The sequence below is a fragment of the Aquarana catesbeiana genome, linkage group LG01, assembly GCF_042186555.1.
Source record: "Aquarana catesbeiana isolate 2022-GZ linkage group LG01, ASM4218655v1, whole genome shotgun sequence".
In the NCBI taxonomy this organism is placed as follows: Eukaryota; Metazoa; Chordata; class Amphibia; order Anura; family Ranidae; genus Aquarana; species Aquarana catesbeiana.
In genome coordinates, this window is record NC_133324.1 from 503,154,738 (window position 1) to 503,176,839 (window position 22,102).

The 22,102-nt window shown below is 43.0% G+C and overlaps 1 protein-coding gene across 1 annotated transcript in view; it reads right to left on the reverse strand.

The window, feature by feature from the left end:
• The window catches only part of BABAM1 (BRISC and BRCA1 A complex member 1), a 79,046-nt gene that overhangs the window by 16,050 nt on the left and 40,894 nt on the right, over positions 1-22,102 (reverse strand). The window contains exons 4-7 of the mRNA XM_073593074.1: positions 13,614-13,734; positions 5,680-5,758; positions 5,080-5,104; positions 3,904-4,033 (exon numbers count right to left, since the gene is read on the reverse strand). Of these exons, the coding sequence (XP_073449175.1) occupies positions 3,904-4,033; positions 5,080-5,104; positions 5,680-5,758; positions 13,614-13,734 (355 nt within the window). The remainder of the gene's footprint in view (positions 1-3,903; positions 4,034-5,079; positions 5,105-5,679; positions 5,759-13,613; positions 13,735-22,102) is intronic.

The following is a 22,102-nucleotide window of genomic DNA, read 5'->3' on the forward strand; positions in this document are numbered from 1 at the left end:
TTCAAACGTATTGGTTTGAAAGATTTGTTAGTTGAATTTAATGCCCGAGCCAAATATGTACCTGGTTTGTTTGTATTCATGTAGAAATTGTGTTTGGAGCGTTTGAGGGATTTATCAACTGACTCAGTGAGAAATAGATCGTATTCCAATCTAGATTTTTCCAGATGAGATTTTGTACTCTGAGATGGATTATCTTGAAATGATATGTAGGCTGCATTAAAATTGAGTTCTAGTTTTTTTGCTAGATTTTTGCGTTCCCGTTTAAATAGTGCCATTTGTCTTTGTATTGTACCACGCAAGACAGGCTTATGAGCTTCCCACAGTGTTATTGGGGAGATGTCTGTTGTATTATTAATTGATATGTATTCCTTTAAAGCTTGTTCAATGGCCATCTGATGTAGTGGGTGTTTGAGCATTATGTCCGGTAAGTACCACGTTGGGTCATGCGCTTTTGGTATGGCTGAGGCTATAGTAGTGTATACTGCATTATGGTCAGACCACGGAATCGGAATTATATCTGATGCAATAATTTCTGGTATCATTCCTATTGTTAGAAAAATATGATCTATTCTGGTGAAGGTTTGATGAGGGTGCGAGAAATAAGTGAATTTCTTTTTCATTGGGTTACTTTCTCTCCATGAATCTACCAGATTGTATTTGGAAAAAAGTTGAGAAAAAGGTAATCTAGAGGTTATTTGGATGGTGTAAAAGGTGATTTATCTAGAAATGGGAGGAGGACCTGGTTCGAATCCCCACACATTATCACTGTTCCTATTTTGTGTGTATTAATCACTTGTAATATATGTGAGAGGAATGGTGTAGGTTGTTTGTTAGGAGCGTAGTAGGAAATCACTGTGATTGCTGTATCCATTATATAACCCATGAGTATCAGGTATCTACCTTCTGGGTCTTTAATTTCTGATGATAAGGTGAATGGTGTGGATCGGTGAAATGCAATTAGAGTTCCACTTTGCTTGGTACAGGCAGAAGCCGTGTAAATTTGTTGATAAAAAGGAGAAATATATTTTGGAGTAGAATCTTTGGTGAAGTGTGTTTCTTGGAGGCATACTATGTGAACCTTCTTGTTATGGAAAGTACGGAAGGCTTTGGTCCTTTTTTGAGGGACATTTATTCCCTGAACATTCAGGGAAAGTATATTCAGTGGTGCCATGGCAATAGATCAAATAGTTTTGACTTACTTTTTGTTATGCAGAGCTGACTGCGCAGATCAACCTGTGTGGACTGAAGAGATGAATAGATAGAAAAGAAACCAGTGAATTCTGGAGTAAAGAGTAAACAAAAAACATATGAGATTAGATGATACATTGTATAAATTATTTTTTGCAAGTAATCACAATTTACCCGTGAAAGAGAATAAATATCTCTCTCAGGTGGAATAAGTGCCTTCGTCACACTCCCACATAATATGGTTGGGAGAATGAGGAGGGCTAATGGGGGTACACGGATCTTCCGCTTACAGGAGAGAAGTGCTATGTCAAAAGACATCAAAATGATGTTTCATTAATTGGAGTGCAGAATATAGTTTTTGTTGAAATTATTTATTCCAGGGTGGTTGTATATGGTTAGTCTTGCCCTAGGCTAAATAATTCAGTTAGAAAGGTACTGTTAATAACTTTGGTATTGATGAAGATAGTTTGAATTATTTGGGGATTTTAACCCTTTTAGAGTAAACAATTACATATTTTATTCATATGTAACTGTTTAGATATGTTGACTCATAAAATTGAGGTTGTATTGCTTCAGATTAGAATAAACAAAAACATAATTCTAGGAACTAGTTAGGTAATAATATATTTGTTTTAAGAAAAGAAAGAAAAAGCTTCCATTACTTCTGGATTACTGAACATATTTGTCCTAAAAAGTAATAAATCTATTGTTATTACCTGATAATATATAACTGAACAAGAATTTCCTTATTTCACTTATATATTCTAAGGCTATATGAATCAGAAGTAATAAGAAATATAACTGGAATGTAACATGATCCCACACAGTGTGTGACTATCAGAATGCAGTTACATTCAGTTATAAATATAGGTTTTTTTTATAGAGAACCATCTCTTAGTATAATAAATGAAGAGATATCAGGAATTAGGATGTCAGTCCATTGAATCTTCTTGGTCCATGGATGATGTGGCATAACGGCCTCTTTTGTGAGAATGATGATTCCCATTTTGTTCTGAAATTTTCTGGGTGCTGCCTGAAGGTGAAGATGACGCCATTCTTCTGCGTGTGGGAGTGTTGCTGCTTGTGGGTTCTGTCAGATTTAATTTTAAAAGGGTTTGTTGTAGTTCATCTGCTGATCTGCTTCTGTAAATTGTACCTTGGTAGTTAAATCTGACTGAAAAGGGGAAGCCCCATTGATACATAATGTTGTGGCGTTGCAGTTCCATTAGTTGGGGTTTCATGGATCGTCTTTTAGTAATAGTAAGTTGGGATAGGTCAGCAAAAATTTGATAATTGTGTCCTTGAAAATTAAGTTCCTTTTTTTCTCTTGCAGCAATTAGTATTTGTTCTTTCGTTCTGTAATAATGAAATTTTGTGATTATATCACGTGGGGGTCCATCTTTCTTTTTGGCTGTGAGGGCTCTGTGTACTCTGTCCAGTTCTAAACGTTCAATAGGGATATCTGGCTTTAGTTCTTGTAATAGAGCAGTAATAGTAGATTGCAGGTCTGTCACAGATTCAGGTATTCCCCTTATGCGTAAGTTTGAACGTCTGGCTCTATTTTCGTAATCTTCGAGCTTAGTTTGAAGTATTAAATTCTCTTTTTTTAATTGTTCCAATTCTGTTATATTTTCTTGGGTTGTAATTTCAATTTCATCCATTTTTATTTCTAAGGCTGCGGTGCGGTTTCCCAGCTCTCTTATTTCTTTGGTTAGGCTTTTTGTTATTTGGTCTGAGGTTTGTTTTAAAGCCTTATGAAGCATCTTTTCAAATTGTAATAATATTACTGGGGATACTGAGGAGGCTTGTGGAGAAGTTTGTGAGAGGATTTGTTCTGTATCTGACTCAAATGGAGAGTCTTGCTGTGACATTTTCTGTCTGTGAGAGCGCCCTGATGCTGTATCTTGTGAGGTGACTGGAGCTGCTTCAGCTGCAGCGAGTGCCTGTGAGCTCTTTGTGAGGTGATTTTTATTTCTGCCATGGTTTCCTCCCAGTACCATATTTCCTGCCCAAACTTTCACAGTTTGTTCCCTGGGGCAAAAAGGTTCAAATGGATACCTTTTGAGCCTGCAGGCTCCGCTTTGTCCTTCTCTTCTCTCCTCAGCGGTGTGGAGCTCTAACAATGCATGTCTGCTCCGCTAGGCTCCGCCTCCTGCCCCCATCAGACACACAAATTTTAAAAACATCATTTCAGCTACTGGGTGGACAATCTGGGGTGTAATCTTATCACTGGAGTTTCTGGCTCATCATGGAGCCTTGCTTCTTCTACATTTACAATAATGAAAATACCATGAACAAATAAACACCCCCCCTCCCCCAAAGTTAATAAATGCCATAGCAGGTGTACAGGTTTGGGATACTGACATCTCACCTCCAGTATTTTATAAGAGAAGGTTAGTGATTAAACCCAGCAACATCTACCCTAAACCAAAAGGAAACGTGCTGACATATATCATTGGGCTGCCATTGGTAAACCACCTTAAAAAATGATAGCTACCTGGATTTCAAGCTGACCCAAAAACAATGTATATCAGAAGTGCTGATTTTCACTCTCCTTCTACATATCTGTTCTAGGTTAGGGACTTAGCCAGACAGCCTGATAGCTAGTATTTTCAGAAGAAGCAAAGCAGTTGCAGCATACATGTTGATTTCATGGAAGCTTTCACTGACCTGTGAGCAAATAGTTAAAAAAGCACACACAAATATATCATTTACCTTCATGTTTTCCGTGAGGGTGAGCTGGGGCTGAGTGGCTGGGCGACTGTATATCATAATGATTCTCACTACATACGGAGGAGGAACAGTCTGCACATTCTCAGTGACTGGAAATTCTGTCCTCTGCTGTCTGGACCAGACATGTACAAGAAGGAAGGTAATATGGTCTATTACAATTCAGATGTAAAGTCAAAACAAGAACATTGATTTTCCACATTTATTCATTAAATGCATGTGTGCTCCACATACACAGCCTAATTACAGCCCCTGCGGTCAAAAAGAAGTCACGCATAATATTCCATATATGCAATGCCACCGAAGACTGTCAGCGACTGCAGACATACTACATGGGGATGTCAGAGAATGCAAACATACAGTACTACTAGATACTGTAGTCATTCTACAGAAGAAGGTCAGAATCTGTGGAAATACTACAGGTGTGATCGAGAACAGATTACATGACACTGCTAGAAATCACTGCCATTACAGACCAATCCCAATTTGGTACCCCCACTACTGATTTATACTTGTTGTGGTGCCCACAGACCCCAGAAAACAGCAGCATGTGGCCCTCCCAGTTGAAGGTTTGACACTACATAATGAAGCCTCCCATGATTCTCTGAAAAAGGCAAGTACATCCAATATTTAAAGAAACAGACATATTTTTGATTTTACTCATAGTGTATATCCAGCCAAAACTTTTTTTTTTCATTTTGGATAGGGAAGTGGGTGGTTACTCCTGTCAAATGTTTGCTGCTATCTGGGGCTCTGTTAGAGAGATTTCCCCTCACTTCCCCTCTTTACCAAACAGGAAGTAAGGGGAACTCTCCAACAGCAACACAAACAAACAAAATGTATTTCTCTTAGTAGCATGGGAAAGGATAGAACCCCTGCCAGATTTTTATTTATGTCTGTGTCCCCGTTTTTTCCCTAATTTCCTGTCTAGTGAAACCAAGTAAAGTAAAATCCTAGCAATGTACATAGATCACCCAGAGGGGAATGCTTTTTTTTCCAACAAAAGTGGAGTTACTTTTTTCACATAGGTCAGGATGTCACGGACCAGAGGTTATGGGATTGCCTAAACATCATTACAAATCTGCCAGGAAAAACAGTTCTCATATGTTTCAATTGTTCTTTCTTTGACAAAGTGGCCACATTGTTGTTTTAATAACTTACATTAGGTTAAAAAGGCCTTCAAGATCTGGAGTGCTGGATTAAGGAAACAATTTTACAGTAAAAAGATTAATGTTATTGCAAACAGCGTTATCTATTCTATTACCCATTTCATTTTGAAAACCACCTAAAAATGAGCAGAAGTGCTGCATTTACAACTGTGTCCATGTTTAGTATTAGGCTGGGTTCACACATATGTTTTGCAGTAACATACACTGTGCACACTATTAATTTTGAGTGGCACCCCAACACACATGCGCTGTAGCACACCACGACCCATGGTAATGCAATAGAAAGTGTTGTGATCTTGCTATAAATGGTGCATGTCCTTTTTTTTTTGTTTGTTCTGGTGACATAACCTAATGTGTATAAAAACGTGTATTAATGGATATGAGTATGTATAAAATACCAAAATCGACAAGTGTAAATCCAGCCTCAGACAACTAAGCAATATTTACAAAAAATGTCTATACACAACCGACCACCAACATACATAAGTAATAATGATGCTATAAAAACCCATTCAAAAGCCTACAGAATGCCATTTCTCTACAAACTCTAACCTATGATTCAAAGCTCCCAGATGATGCTACAAAAGGATACTGAAGGACTCACATATGTTAGTTTCCAGATCATATAAACAGCTGCAAACCTCCCGTGGGTCAGATGTAAATCCAGACAACTAAATAAACAGAAAACAGAAATTTGTTATGTAGGATGGTGGCACCCAGGACATTGCACGCTGACACTTTTTAAAACCAGTCTAGTCTTAGCCCTGCAAGGGAAGTGCGAATCCTTTCCCCACCACATTGGAACAGAATAAATTTGTGATAATGGCAATCTGCCACCAGACAAAACACCTGTGGGTCTATGTATAAAAACTTTGCTGTACGAATGCGATAACCATTCGAACAGCCCCTATGAAACCTGCTGTACTTGGTAAAATATAAGTATCTCCATCGGGTATTTTTTTTTAAAATACTTCAATCAGAAAAAAAACAGCATTCTGGTTACTAAATGGCATTGAAGATTATAGGAGATAATCATATTACACAAAATATATGACAAGTTTTGTTGGGTCTGTGTAAATGCTTGTCACATTCATACAGTGATGTTTTATACAGAGACCCCTTAGACATGCCACTAATTAGATAAAATGGATTATTAAAAAAAAAAAATGTAAAAGTCAGGAGTAAAACAAATGCAATGTTCTATTAGAGGACAGTTTAGAAAGTCTGTGATCCAGTTGCATGCTATTTTCAGAGATTTGAGCAGAATGCCCCCCACACTGTTGATTCTGCTTTACAAAGTATTTGGTAGTAGAAACGAAAAGTGTCTTAAAGTGCACTTATGCCCCAACACCAAACCCTTTACATACTCTTAACAAGCAGTAAGAGAGCTTCAAGTCATCACCGATTTTAGGGTCAGTTCACGCCAGGTGTGTTAGGACTGCACTGGGTAGCCTTGCTTAGCACTGTTCCAACACAAAACAAGGCAAAGAGCCTTGTTCCCTATAATATCCGTGCACACCACCACGCTGCATTCAATGCAACTGCCGGTGTGAACAAGCTACTAAGTAAATGTTAAACATATGTATGGAAGAAACTTAAAATGTCCCTGGCAGGGAAAGTTAATCTCATAAAGATGATTCTGATGCCACAATTTCTGTACATACTACATAACACGCCGGTAGTTATTACACTGAAGATATTCAGGGTGGTTAACTCCTTATTCCGGCTGTTATTGTGGCACACCCAAACCCCCCAGAATTAAATTAGAACAGCTGCAGTGTTCAAAGGAGGGGGGAGGCCTTGCCCTCCCCAATCCCTGGATATACTACCTGGCAGCACAATTGCAGCATCTGATAGGTGCCATGGCTCCTTCGCCGATGGGTTAATCTTATGCTGGTGGGCACAGGGGCGGAGTCAGTTCCCGAGGGATTGGAAGCCCATCTTTTCCAAAGGCCCAACAAGCAAATGCCCACATATACACTTCTCCAGAAGTTTTGGAACAAGGCTAAACAACTGCAAAATGTGACAGGCTTTACCAAGTATAGCCCGCTTTGGGAAAATAAAACATACGCAGAACTAGCCAAGATCCAACAAGGGCCCAGGTGGCGCTGCAGGGGTATCACTAATTTGAATCAGATTTTTAGTAATGGAACATTGTTATCTTTTAAGGATTTACAAGCTAAATATTCTCTGCCTACCAGTATGTTATTTTATTATTTACAATTACAGCATGCAATTAAAGCACAAGGGGATGCGACAGATTGGTCCCAGTCCCCCACACCGGTTTTTCATATGATGCAGGAGGCGTCAGAGACTAAAGTCATAATCTCACAATGCTATAACATGCTATTATCGTCATTATTAGAAGGGTATCCCACAAGGGTGGCTGCTCAATGGGAGGCGAATGTGGGCCCCATCTCTGGGGAGGTGTGGGAAGAAGCTTTGCAAGCGGTTAACACCTGCTCACTAAACGTGGCGAAAAAGGTCTCCCAACTATATATCCTATTGAGAGTACATTATACCCCTGTAAAGTTATACAGAATGGGCAGAGCACCAGACTCACTATGTGGCAGATGCAGGGCAGCAGCTGGGGACCTGATTCACCTCCTTTGGCGTTGCCCCAAACTCCATAGGTATTGGACGGAGGTCCTGGCTACACTAAATCAGGTGTTCCAGGCCAATGTCCCCCTAGATCCATGTTGCTTACTGGGAGTTTAGGAGGGGGTGATTGCGGAGGAGGTGATGAGGGTCCCCTTTGCACGAGCACTGTTTCAGGCCAGGAAGGTAATACTGATGGGATGGAAATCTGCTACGCCACCTAGGTGCACAACATGGATACAAAACATGGGAAAAACACTTATAAAGGAAAAATATATATACCAGCACAGGGGAAGCCCTGGAAAATTTGATAGATTGTGGGACCCGTGGTTAGATGTGCCTGGAATAAGCCCCATGGAATTGGTACAGATGAGAATGTTAAGAAGTGCTTAAATTCAAAGACGGAGTGAGGTATCTGCCAGAGGGTTGGGAGCTAGGTCACATGACAAATATGACATGTAGCTGTAGAAAATGAGTAATGAAGGATGGGGGAGGAAGATGTGAGGTAACTGGAGAAAATACTTCTGGTTAAATCAGACGGGACACATAGTCCGAATGTTGAAAGTTTTAAGCTGTAATCTATAACACTTGATTGATGGCTATTTTAATACTTGGGGAAAAAAAATGTCGATTATGGTTCATGTATAAATGTACTGTTTGTTTTTTATGAGCAATAAAACCCTTTTTGATTGAAAAAAAAAAAACGTTAAACGTGCGTGCCCACTGCGTTTAGTAAAGTTGAAGAACCATTTGCAATAAATAGCAGTGAGTGTATATACCATTTTTTTATATAATTTTCCAAGCAGTTATATGATCACAAAGCAGTGCAGTGCTAGTGCATTGATGTCACTCCACGGGCGCAAATGCTGTGGGCGTTGTCAGAGTGAGATAGTCTCCTTCGACTAGCAGAAGTAAAATTACTTATATTATTTTTTATTTTTTTTAAATATCTTTTTATTATTTTGAATAGGTACAAAAACATAGAAATACAGTCACACCATTACATTCCACATCTCAGGCACTTAGCTCACGCAGGTATGTACACAATATATGAAAAACGGATGGTAGATTAGCCTCGTGGATAAAAACGACTTACATAACCAACAATTAATAAGACTCATGAACAACCGACCTTCCATACCACATCATATCCACAAGCCCCAAGGGACCCTGGTGTAACCCGCAAGCAACAAAGAGCCGCATTAGGACAACAATGTGTGACATCAAGCATCCCCTGCCGTGGAAGGTTCCACTAGCCATTTAGCCCAAACGTTATTGTATCCCCTATGTATACATGTCTCTGTAATAAGGCAGAACATTATTAACTTCTTGTTTCCATAGTGGGGGGGGGCATTTCTTCCAGCACAATGTAATAACTTTCCTGGCAGAATATGTGGATGGAATCACCTGGGGAGCGATCACAGCGCCAACATGCCAAAGGATGAGAGGGTTCCATTTTATGCAACTGATAGAGTGAGATAGGTCCTGTGTACAACCTTAAACTGGATGAGGCGATCTCATAGGGACATTAAAATCTTAAATGGAAAATCCCAGATATCTTCCCAGTCCTCGGAAACCAAATTCGGAGCATCCAGGAACCAGTGCTGACGAAGCACCGATAGCTTGGGAGAGGATACCCACAGGAGATGAGCATAAGGAGTTGAGGTATGTTTTTCTGAGCATACGTAGCATAAGACTCTTGAGGTCTGAGGCCACCAACTGTGTTGTAGCAGGGGTAAACTGACTTTTGAAAGCATGGAAACAACTGCATATTTCTAAAGAGGAGCTCTAGGGCCTCAAAAAGGTAAGCAGTTTAGGGCCTCCATGGAACGCAGCACCACAGCTTCTAAAACAGTGAATGGGTTGGACAGGTCTGGATTCAGCCACAAGATCGCAGTAAACCAGCTGTGTGGCTATAAAATATTTATGACAGTCTGGTAACGCTAGGCCACCCTGTGACGTGGGCCGCATTAATGTAGACAGCTTAAAACGAGGAGGATGTGAGCCCCATAAAAAAGATAAAAGAAAAAAAAAAAAAAAAAGAAGAAGAAGAAGAGGAAAATATGTTATGTAGTTGTGTAAAAAAAGGATTTGGGGATCCATTGCGGGGAGTTGCGGAACAGATAGTTTAATTTGGGGAGAATCTTCAGCTTGATAAGATTAATACGTCCCAAAAGGGACAGAGGAAGGTTCTCCCATGCTTTCAGTTTAGTTCTTGCCTCCCTGACAACAGGATTTAGATTAAGTGGGATATACTGTAACTAGTGGCACCATGTGAGATTTTTACTCAAAAAGGTAGGTAAATTTCTCCACCCATTGCAGTTGATTTTCTGGTAACGCATTGTCTTTAGCAGCAGGATCAATGGCGAACAGGGATTTGGACCAGTTATCTCTGAGACTTGTCGCCTCTGAGAAGGCATTCAAAATCTGTAACGCGCCCTGCAAAGAGGGACCAGCATCATTTAGAAATAGTAAGCGGTCAACCGCATACGGGGCTACCCTTTCCTCCAGCAACGCCAATCTCAGACCTTTAATGAGGGGTAAAACCCAAAAAGCTTCAGCCACAGAGTCCATGGCAAAAAGGGCCAGGGAAAGACGGCAGCCCTGCCGGGTACTCCTAAATAGCCCAAGTGAGGGGGACAATAAACTCCGTAATAGAATGCCAGCTGATGGAGAGCGATATAGTGTTTATATCCATTTAATAAAGACTAAAGGAAACCCCATTCAAGGCAGTGTCTCCCACAGAAAAGGCCACTCCAGCGTATCAAATGCCTTCTCGATGTCTAGAGAGGCAATCACTCTGGAGCCCTGATTATCGTGCTTGGCATGGCTTTGCATGAATAGTCTGCGTAAGTTCATGTCTGTGGATTTGTGGGCCATAAATCCGGTCTGGTCCGAATCAATGATGAAGGGCAACAAAAAGCAAAGCCTGTTGGTAAGAAGTTTGGTTAGGATTTTAGGATCATTGTTGAGAAGTGCAATAGGCCTGTAAGAGGCGCATGACTTTTTTATTTTTGGATATTTGTAAATGAGAATGACATGTGCTTCAGTCATGGAGGGAGGGCACCTTCAGATAAACAATGTGTAGACAGGGAGGCCAGGAGGGGAGCTAACAATTCAACATGAGTCTTGTAAAATTCCGTGGGGAGGCCAACCAGGCCTGGAAGAGACTGGACAACATTCATGATCTCCTCAGGGGTGACTGAGTGCAAGTAAGATCTCCCATCATCCGATAGCCAGCCTAGAGCTACCGAATCCAATAGAGAATTTAAAGAGTCAGTATGTAGATCAGGTGGTAAGGTAGAGGTGTACAGACATCTTTGAAATTCTTGTAAAATACCTGTAGTGGTGGAGACAGCCTCGCTGGTGGGAGAGGTAATTTCAGAGACCAAAGTGAGTGGGGTATCATGTTGCAACATCACCGCCAGCAGTCTGCCATTTTTATACCCTGCTCAAAAAAACGTTGCTTAGAATTGTAAATTGTTAGCCTAGTGACCTACTCCAGGTGAAGATGCAATGCCCTCTTGGAGGCCTGCAAAAGGTCAAAATTAGAACTCGAGGGGTCCATTCCATAGCAATTAGATTGAAACTGAACCTAAGACTGTAAGGTTGCCATAGTGGCTTCCAGATTTTCTTTTACTGCTTTTATGGCAGATATATAGTGGCCCCTGGTGAAGACCTTGAAAGGCAATCCATGCCAATTTAGGAGAGCATTCTCCCTTTCCTTACTTAGAACAGCAGCAGACCAGAATGCAGCATGGCAGTATGTAAAGTGCTCATGTATCACTACCCTAGCTACTAGTGTACATAGGTTCTTTATTTGTACCTGTATCTCAGCAGCTAGCTCCACATGAACCACTGCACCTTACAGAAAGGCCATATGCACAGGACCCTCAGCTTGTATAAGAGCAATGTGTACAGCAAGCTTTCACAAACCATTTGTAAAGCTTTTAGCAAGCTTTCAACAGTTTTGTAGAACCCTTTAAAATAAACTTCAGCTCCAGTTTGGAGAGGTTTTATACAGATCATAACAGGAGTGTGGGCTGTCACGTTAAACGAAGTGCTAGTAGACTTTGACAGGCTTTCAACAAGCTTCAAGTAGTGCTGACGTTACCTGAAATTCACACTGTTAACAGCTTGTTTATGTCAGAGTCAGCACTCCATTAAGATTTGGGTTACACATCCTTAAACTGGAGCTGAAGGGTGGTTTACAATGGAACTGTGTGCTTAGAGAATCGGGTGCACTGAAGCACTTGCACATTATGGCAGACTCTCCTCTTAGAAGTACGAAAATTAAATAAAACAATTATACTCACCTAGGTGAATGCAGCATCGATCCGATGCTGCATCTGTCCTCTGCCAGCACTGCAGTGAGAACTGAGTGATTTAATACCGCTGATCGCTCAGTTCCCCCCCTCCAAACTGAACAGAGAGCAATGTCAGTCAGTGGCTCTCTGCTCTCCCCTCCGGCTCCAACTGAAGTGCTGGGCTGTGAAGGGGGTGGGAGGGGCTGGCTCAGGCTCTCAGCGGATTGCTGTAAGGCTGAACCAAGTGCTGGTCCAAGTATCTGGGTGGATCACCACCATATGGTCCTTTTAGGGTGTGCACACTTATGCAACCATATTATTTTAGTTTTTTATTTTTACTTCCCTCCACCTAAAAGATTTCAGTTCAACTGATTTATACAGTTTATAGATCACATTAAAAGGTGGAAAAAGTTCTGAAATGTTTTATCTTTGTCTCATTTTACATCACAGAAACCTGACATTTTAACAGGGGTGTGGACTTTTTATATCCACTGTATGTTATGCCAACACCCAACTTCCCTCCCAGCATCTTCTAAAAACCGATCGTGTACACAGTACATGCCCTGCAGGCAGTTGCATGAAAAAAAAAAGAAAAAAAAAGGGGGTCATAGCTTTTCCTTAGCAATTTGTATCCTTTAAAAGCTTAATCAAAACTGCTTGAAACTTGCTGAAAGCTTTGAAAATGCTTATATGCAACTTAAGACCCATCTGTACAAGGCTTAATATTAAAGCGGAGTTCCCACCAAAAGTGGAAGCTCCGCTTATCTGCTTCCTCCCCCCCTCCAGTGCCACATTTGGCACCTTTCGGTGGGGAGGGAGCGGATACCTGCTCTTGACAGGTATCTGTTGATGCGGCTAGATCACTCGAAAGTTCGCCCCCCGCTCCTTCCCCCACCGCCGGGCCATTCAGAAAGCGCAGCGTGCTTTGCGCATGCACAGTAGGGAACCAGCTGTGAAGCAGCAAGGTTTCACTGCCGGTTTCCCTTATAGGCAATGGCGGCGGCAGCACCCAAGAGCCGATGGAAACATTAGCTGGGGTGCTGACATCTCTGGATTCCAGGACAGGCAAGTGTCCTATAATTAAAAGTCAGCAGCTGCTGACTTTTAATTTCTTTTGGGGGGCGGAACGCCGCTCTAAATGCAGCCATCATTATATCAGTGTTGAACTGCAGGTATTACAGAACATGAAGAGAACTGCCACAAGAAATAAAAAAAAAAAAAAACACATAAGGCTGCTTTATATATAAAAAAAAAAAAAAAAAAAAAAAAAAAAACAGAACGTATATACATAAAGCCACTCAAGTCATTGTAAAACGAGAACAAAATTGGATGGTCACTAGTGATGAGTAAAGAGAATGTGACTCATCAGTAATGATAACATAACAGCCGCCGCTGTCAGAATTCCTGATGAGTGCCTGCATCTGACTGTATGCAGGCACTGTTTATTTGAGAATAATACAACAGGGTCTTTTGGCAAAAGTCGACTAAAAGTTGGGCACAGTGCCAGCAGGGCCAAACAATGCTCAGATTCCTGAAGTGCTGAAATTCAAGAAGTGTAAGCCAAACTTAAGAAATGAAGAGTGAGTAAGGGACAAGCCATGTATATATTTAAATCACTCACCCACATAGCCTCATTGTTTGCAACTACCAGTGCAAATTCATGTCTCTTATCTATTTTGTGCTTTGTTCGAACAAACATCTCAATCATCTTCTGTGAAGAATTGAGAGCATTGGCCTTGGACCTATAAATATTTAAAGAAAATACAGAATTTATCAGCATTTAAAAAGAAAAACTTTACATGACAAGAAAAGTAATTATTTCTTTAATAATCTATACAACAGCCATATTATTTCAAAATAAGAGAACTTGAAGTATAAGGAGATGTACTGGAAGTACATATTGGTGTTAAGAGCCGGTTCACACGGGGGCGACTTGTCAGGCGACCTAGCCGCCTGACAAGTCGCCTCCCGTTCTGTACAATGGAACCGTTCTAATCGGAGCGACGCAAGTCGCTCCGACTTAGAAGAAAGGTTCCTGTACTACTTTGGGGGCGACTTGCATAGACTTCTATACAGAAGTCGTCTTGCAAGTCGCCGTGGCAGTCGTGTGCAGGTCGCCTCGGTGAGGCGACCTGCAAGTCGTGCCGCTTCTAATGTGAACCGGCGCTCAGTGTGTCTGACTTGAATCTAGAACATACAATTTCAATATGGCTACACTGTGGCCTGGCACAAAGTGAACAAAAAACTGGATTTTAAACATGAGTAAAGTAACTTTAACTGTCTCTTCTTTGACCAATATGCAATTATAATTGAGCAACAGGGTTGAAAACTTTGCTCGCTGCAACAGCTTCAGGGTGAAGATTTCCACTGAAGATATGAACTTGTAACCATGAAATCCAAAGGAGCAAAATGCAAAACTGAGCTGGCAATTACTGGAGTAGACATTGTTGGTGTAACTAAATGTCCAAATGGTCAGAAAAAGAGCTGGGTTACAGTATCAATAGAAGGGGTGACAAGGAAATATAGAATGCTAGTCCTAAAGGACAAGTTTACCTTTAGTATAATGTTACCTCTATATTCAGGGTATCATATTAAGATCAAAGTCACCCCTTCGGCAAATGAAATCGTGTTCCTATTCACTTCAGTTATTCAATTATGTGAAGATACAGATGAAATAAGTAAACAGGAATTTGCTTTTCACGTGATTAGATAATTGATTTGAAGTGATAATTCATACAATTTTTGTGTCAAGACTCAACTCCTTTAGTAAATCTGTCTGTATGCAGCAACTGAAAAAAAAAATAGATTTTTGACTTACCGTAAAATCCAATTCTCCAAGTTCATTGACAGATACAGGCGTAGGACACTAGGCAGAAAAAAAGACTTGTCTATGCCTATGGGCAGTCCTAGGTGGTATATACCCCATTTTTTCTTTTGTTCATTGGCAGACACAGAGCTCCATTATTCAGAACCATAGGGACATCCCAAAGCAGTGCCAAACACGAGGGGTGGGACAAAAAAATCACAAGGCTAAACACAAGTGCCAATCAGGTAACGGGAGCTCAACACAGAACAACTGGAAATGGAGCTCAACCTGAACAATACACCCTCAAGAGGGATTAGACCCTCTAAACAGCAGCCTGCAAAACCTTGCGGTCAAAGGAAGCATCCGCAGATGGCAACACAGCCACCTTGTAGAATTTTGTGAAAGAGTACACCGACGACCAAGTGGCCACCTTGCAAACTTGCGCAGCTGACGCCTGATAACGGAAGGCCCAAGAAGCACCAAGCGCCCGAGTAGAATGCGCCATAACAGGGAAAGGAGGAACCGGACCCTTGATAGAATAGGCAGAGTCATCATCTGTTTGATCCACCTAGAAATGGTCGCATAAGAAGCAGACAGCCCCTTTTTTGCCCATCTGTGATCACAAATAGTGAGTCTGACCTCCGAAAAGACTCAGTGGCTGCCAAATACACCTGAATCGCCTGAACACATCCAGGGCCTGCAAGGTAAATCCCTTAGGATATTTTGACCTGGGACACTGGGAAGGCAACACAAAGTCCTTAGTCAAAAGGAAATCCGAGGAGGGAACGACGGACAAGGGTGAAGAACCGTCTCATCTTTGTGGATCACCAGGTAAGGTGTACACCTGGCCCTTGATGGTACTCAAGTATAAATAAATCATGTGCTGCGCTATCCCCTTAATGATCTGCTGAACCTGCAGCAAAAAAAAACAAAAATTGTTATTTAAAGTGATGTGCCTATAAATTCCAATTAAAAAAAAAAAAAGAAAATTATGTATATGTATATATATATATATTAATATATATATATATATATATATATATATATATATATATATATATATATATATATATATATATATATATATATATATATATATATATAACCCTGGATGGTCAGAGTATCACGGACCTATATGCACCTGAGCAGTTTATGGATCACTTTTGTATCAATATTTATATTTTATGAAATTTATATTATTCACGAGATAGATATATATAGATAGATATATATATATATATATGTATATATCGTGAATAATATAAATTTCACAAAATATGAATATTGATACAAAAGTGATCCATAAACTGCTCAGGTGCATATAGGTCCGTGATACTCTGACCATCCAGGGTCAGTTTTCAGCGTCCTTAATCTAAAGATAATAAATTTGATAGGTGACTGTGAATATAGCGATCTTCAGTAGTGACTATACTCAGGTGCTCCCCACCCCAAGGTAATGGCCGCTCACCTCAGAGCGTGTGACCTCACAATAAGTTTGGTCAGTACACGCTTTTGAATCGTCAAAACGGATTCCAGGTCAGGTTGCTCGGTCCAAATACTGCTCAAAGATGTGGCATCCTCATATATAAAAATCAGAAACTTCCATAGTGTAATAACGCTTTAAAAGATTATAATGCAAACAAAGCCCTATTATAGGGTACTCACACGGGTATGGTGCGTTAGTGCACCGCTCTATAGCATGCCTTAATATCGCCAAGCCGTGAATGAGATTGTGTGCTCCTACTCCATATGACAAACCAGCTGCTTCCTGCGCCGTCAAGTCCCCTCCCCTACGTGTTTCGATACAAGGGAAATATAGTATCTTCAAAGGGGGATGCAAGGGGGGTTGAGCAAGTTCTGCTCACCCCCCCATGAAGAAAGATCGAAATCCGAGTCACCAAGAACTAGGGTAAATGTCAAGCGACTCACACCAGGATATGTAATGCTTTCCACATCCGGTGGTAGATTTTCCTTGGAGGAAGACTTCCTAGCCTTCAGCAGCACTTCAGCACCTGGCTCATAACAGCCAGGCCTTCAAAACCAGCGACTGAAGCAGGATGGAAGATTGGCCCTTGGGACAATAGATCCCCCCTGAGAGGCAGTTGCCAAGGGACGTCTGCGACCAGGCGCACCAAGACAGGCGAGGCCACCCGGGGCCACTAGAATGACTGGAATCCCTTCCGCCTCGCTCCTGCGCAAAAGCCGCGGCAGAATCTTGAGGGGAGGAAAGGCATAACTCAGACGGTACCGGCCCCACAGGGCCACCAGAGCGTCTGTGGTGTCCATCAGAGGATCCCGTGACCTTACTAGAAACCTCAGCACCGTTCTTTTGAGCCGGAACGCCAACAAATCTACCTCGGGAGTGCCCCATCGGAGACATATCTGATGAAACATATCCTGGTGAAGGGACTACCCCTTGGTCCAACACTAGCCGACTGAGGTAATCGCCTGCCAGTTTTCCACTCCTGGAATGCATACAGCAGAGAGGGCAGGAATGAAACGTTCTGCCCACCGGAGGATGCTGGCTACTGCCAGGGCTTCCAACACACTCTTTGTTCCGCCCTGTGATTGACATAGGCCACCGCTGTGGCATTGTCCGACTGGATCCGTACAAGGAGCCCCCGAAGTCGACCCGTCCATGATCCAGACATAGTCTGATTGCTCGAAGTTCCAGGATATTGATCAGCAGTCCGGATAACCCAGTTCCAGGACACCTCCCCACTGGGACAGACTGGCATTGGTGACCAGCCACTGTCCAATAAAAAGGGGGGAAAGGATGTGCCCTGCTGAAGAACTGGAGAGCGAATCACCAGACCAGGGACCCCCTGTTTACCTGGCTCAGCCAAATCTGATTGTCCAGAGACCTTGGGCACTTGTCCCATTACACCAGAATCACCCTGTGAAGGGAGCTCGTATGAAAAAGTGCAAATGGAACCACCTCGAAAGGTAGATACCATCAGGCCCAACACCCACATGCATGTCCACAGGGAGGCCCACCTGCTAGACAACAGTAGATGAAGAGCAGCATGCAACTTGTGGAGTTTGCCCAGAGAAAGAAACACTCTGGCCAGATTTGAAGCCAGATTCAGGCCCAGATAATCCAATTTTCTGGAGGGAGCCAGAGCAGACTTCAGGTAGTATAGAAGCCAACTGAAATCTGTTGTCTGTATACCGAGCAATGTCAATCCTCAGGGTAGCTGAGGACTTCGCTCACAGAAGAAGGTCGTCCAGGCAGCCCAGGACTACAATCCCCCGCTGATGTAACCACGCCAGAACCGGGGCCAACACCTGTGTAAGTACCCGAGGAGTGGGGCGAGACCAAAGGTCAACGCAACAAGCTGATAATGCTCTTTTCTCACAGCAAAAATGGAGGAAATGTTGGTGTCGGACACATATTGGAATGTGTAAGTCAGAAACCTTGATGTCATGATGAAGAGACGCCACCACGGTGCGGAAGGACTTCATTCTGAACTTCTGTACCCACACAAAACAGTTCAGGGCCTTGAGGTCCAGAAATGGAGGTACTATGCCCTCCTTTTTGGACCATGAACATGTTTGACTAAAAACCCCTGAAACCATGCTGGCACTGGAACCAGGACAAGCACACCCTGAAGCAACAAAGCTTGCACAACCCCAAGGAGAACAGCACGCGGTCCGGTGCCAGACGCATATTGGAAGGAAAAAACCCTTTTTGGGGGACAAGGCCGAAACACCAAGACATGGGTGAGGGCGCACCTTCATGCTGAAGGGGCCTTGTCTGCGGGTCTAGAGCTTGCGGGTCTCGGCTTGCCAGACCGGGTCTGTTGTGTGCTGAGAAGGACTGCATCTGCTACGAGGCTCTTTTCCCATTTTAGACTGTGGAAGAGATGTACACTTCCCTCCTGTGAGACTTGTAATGATGTCATCCAGGGTAGCTCCAAACAGACAATTGCCTTGTAATGGTAAACCAGTCAGAGCTTTTTTTTAGAAGCCTAGTCCACAGACCAACACCTAAAGTGGTTGTAAAGTCAGAATGATAAAACACTGCCATCCCCTCTGTTTTAGCAAGAGCTATAGCACTGTGTCCGTTTTTTTTTAAATTCTAATTGTAAGCACCTTATCTCACAGCAATAACTTGTTGTCAGTGCCTATTCTCTGCTCATACTTTCCGATGTAAGGAATGCAAAAGGGAGGGGCTGAGATAACCCTCTGACATTAGACAGCCAGCAGAGGAATGTCATGTGACCGCTGTGAGAAGGAATTTATGATTAGAGTTTTAAAAGATTGGACACCTAGTAGTTAGGATCTTGATAAAACAGAGGGGATGCAAGTTATTTTTCAAAGGTATTTCAAGTGACAGGAAAGAACAGTAAGGGGGAGGGGCTGGAGGAGATCGCTCTCACACACACACAGGCATCGGAACTGACAGGCTAGGAGGGAGGGGGAGAGACAGAGAGGAGAGAGGAGAGAGCAGACAGCGTGATGACAGAGGCACGTAATCTGACCACGGTATCCTGGATCAGGAGCCCTGATTATCGTGGTCAGCAAAGAAAGGAGGACACAGGAACAGGCAGGATCAGTCAGGTATTTCACATCATACAAACGGGACAAAGGACATGGCACAAGCACTGTGCTATTTAACATGCTTTAAAGGAGCAGGATAGATAGATATATATCTATATAGATATATATATATCTATAAAAAATTTTGGGGGGGGGGGGGTTTACAAACGCTTTACGCCACAATACATGTCTAAGCACCACTGTGGAAACAGAGAGCTTACCAACCAGGGGAACTGCGTCCAAGAGGAATTGCAGACAAACTGCAGCCCCTAGATGAACTGGTCCGCCAATTCAGCAAAAAGCAGAGGGATTCTGCTCCAGGTATTTCAGCCGGATCTTTAAAGGCCGGAGATTCTTCTACTGGAATCATGGTCACCTTCTTGCACAACCTAGAGACAGGGGGATCCACTACTGGTGGAACAGTCCACTTTTTGAGGATGGACTCCTCAAAGAGGTACCTTGCAGCAAAGCGTTTTAGGAACTACAAAGGGGCGCTTTGGACACTCCCATTCTTTATGGGCAAATTTTCCAAAAGAAGAGGGAGAAGGGAACGCTTTCGGCGTGCGAGACAGCTTATGGGTGCCAAAAGTACCTCCGCGGCAGCCACAGCTGCATCCTCCATCTTTAAAGTTCCCACACAGATGTAATAAGGGTGACAACCAGCACCTTCTTGTGCACCACTGCAGTTGTGGAGGATCATCCTAGCTGACAGGACAGGAAGCGTGGCCACCACCCTGCAAGGTGGGCCACGTCCACGTCGGCAGAGCCAGATATAGGATCAGTCGAGAGCAATGAGGGCGGGAGGCGCCATTTACTAGGCTATATAGCTAAGCACCACCTGTAAAAACCCAAAGAACAGGGGGTGCCGACGGAGGGCCCACTTGAAGAACCCTCCAAAAGGGTGTCGCCCTCAGAGCCCCCACAGCGCCGTCCCTCCGGAAGAAGGCGTCCAGCATGGCCACACGGACTAGCAGGCCACGGCCTAGTAGGCTGCAAAAGCCACTCCCTAAATTTTCGTCCGCCCGCCGCGAGTGCACGGGTCCGTGGGGGGACCGGACCGAGCAGAGCCTAGGAATGGAGGGCGGATGTCCACAACAGAAAGCGGAGGCCTCCACCGCCCACTCTAGGGACGTCCCTCACATCGCCCGATTGGTAGGCCGCAAAGCCACGGCCTAAATTACTGGAGGACCACCGCAGGGGGCTCCCTAGGCCCAACCATCCAGCAGGTGCCAAGGTGTACCTCCCCATAGTGACAACCCTGGAGGGGGGGTGGACAGTGTGTCCGAAGCACTTAGGCCAGAAGCCTGGGTCTCACCCGGGGGAGGGACCGACCACCCCAGGGAGTACCCGTGCCCCACACCACACTCAGGGAAGGAGAGGAGGGGGCCCCTTACTTACTGATCCAGCGAAGAGCGCGGGTAACGCTCCCAGACAGATCTTCCTCGCCAAAGTGTGGGGGGAGGAACGCTGTGACACAGGCCGAGACCTGGTCATATGTGACCTCGCGAGAAGTTTAACTCACAGGGCCAGCCCCCAGTGGGGCTACGTCGCAGCCAACCTAGCACGTAGCTACAGTCTGCTCAAGCTCGCTGGCCAGACTGGGGGGACCACTGGATCTAGATTATCCAAGCCCGTTGCCCAGTCCGGCAGTTAAATTGTAGATCTCACAGGAAAAAAATCCAAGAGAAAAAAAGTAGTTCAAAAAGCAAAAACAAAAAATTGCCAGGACCAAAGATCCGGGAAGGGGACTAGGTCCTTACTCCTGACTAGGCAGAAAAAACTGAAAGCCTATAGCAGAGAGGTATATACCACCTAGGACCGCCGAACCAAATATGCCGTAAAGTCCGGTCGTGTGTATGCATTAGCTTCCCTGCACAGTCCCCATCCTCCTTCAGTTAGAACACAAACTAGGACACACCTTAACCCCTTCACTGCCCCCTAGTGTTAACCCCTTCACTGCCAGTGACATTTTTACAGTAATCTATGCATTTTTAATCGCACTGATCGCTGTATTAATGCCAATGGTCCCAAAAATGTGTCAAAATTGTCCGACGTGTCCGCCATAATGTCGCAGTCACGATAAAAACGCTGATAGTTGCCATTACTAGTAAAAAAAAAAAAAAAATTTATAAAAATGCCATAAAACTATCCTATTCTGTAGACGCTATAACTTTTGCGCAAACCAATCAATATACCCTTATTGCGATTTTTTTTACCAATAATATGTAGAAGAATACGTATCGGCCTAAACTGAGGGAAAAAAAAATTTTATATATTTTTTGGGGATATTTATTATAACAAAAAGTAAAAAATAATGAGCTTTTTTCAAAATTGACGCTCGTTTTTTGTTTATAGCGCAAAAAATAAAAAATGCAGAGGTGATCAAATACCACCAAAAGAAAGCTCAATTTGTGGGAAAAAAAAGGACGTTAATTTTGTTTGGGAGCCACGTCGCACGACCGTGCAACTGTCAGTTAAAGAGGCGCAGTGCCAAATCGCAAAAAGTGCTCTGGTCTTTGGCCAGCCAAATGGTCTGGGGCTGAAGCGGTTAAGCTGGCCATACACATATCATTTTTTTCGTTCAGATTGTGGGCTGAAATAAAAAAAAATTTAAAAATCTAACAGATCGCCCATTACAGCTATTGTATTTAGACAGCCGATTGAATACATCTACCATTTGGCTGACAATTTGCCACATACGTCTTTGTGTAGAAGATCTTTTGCAACCTCTATGATGGTGTCACAGGAGTTAAGGAAGGGGA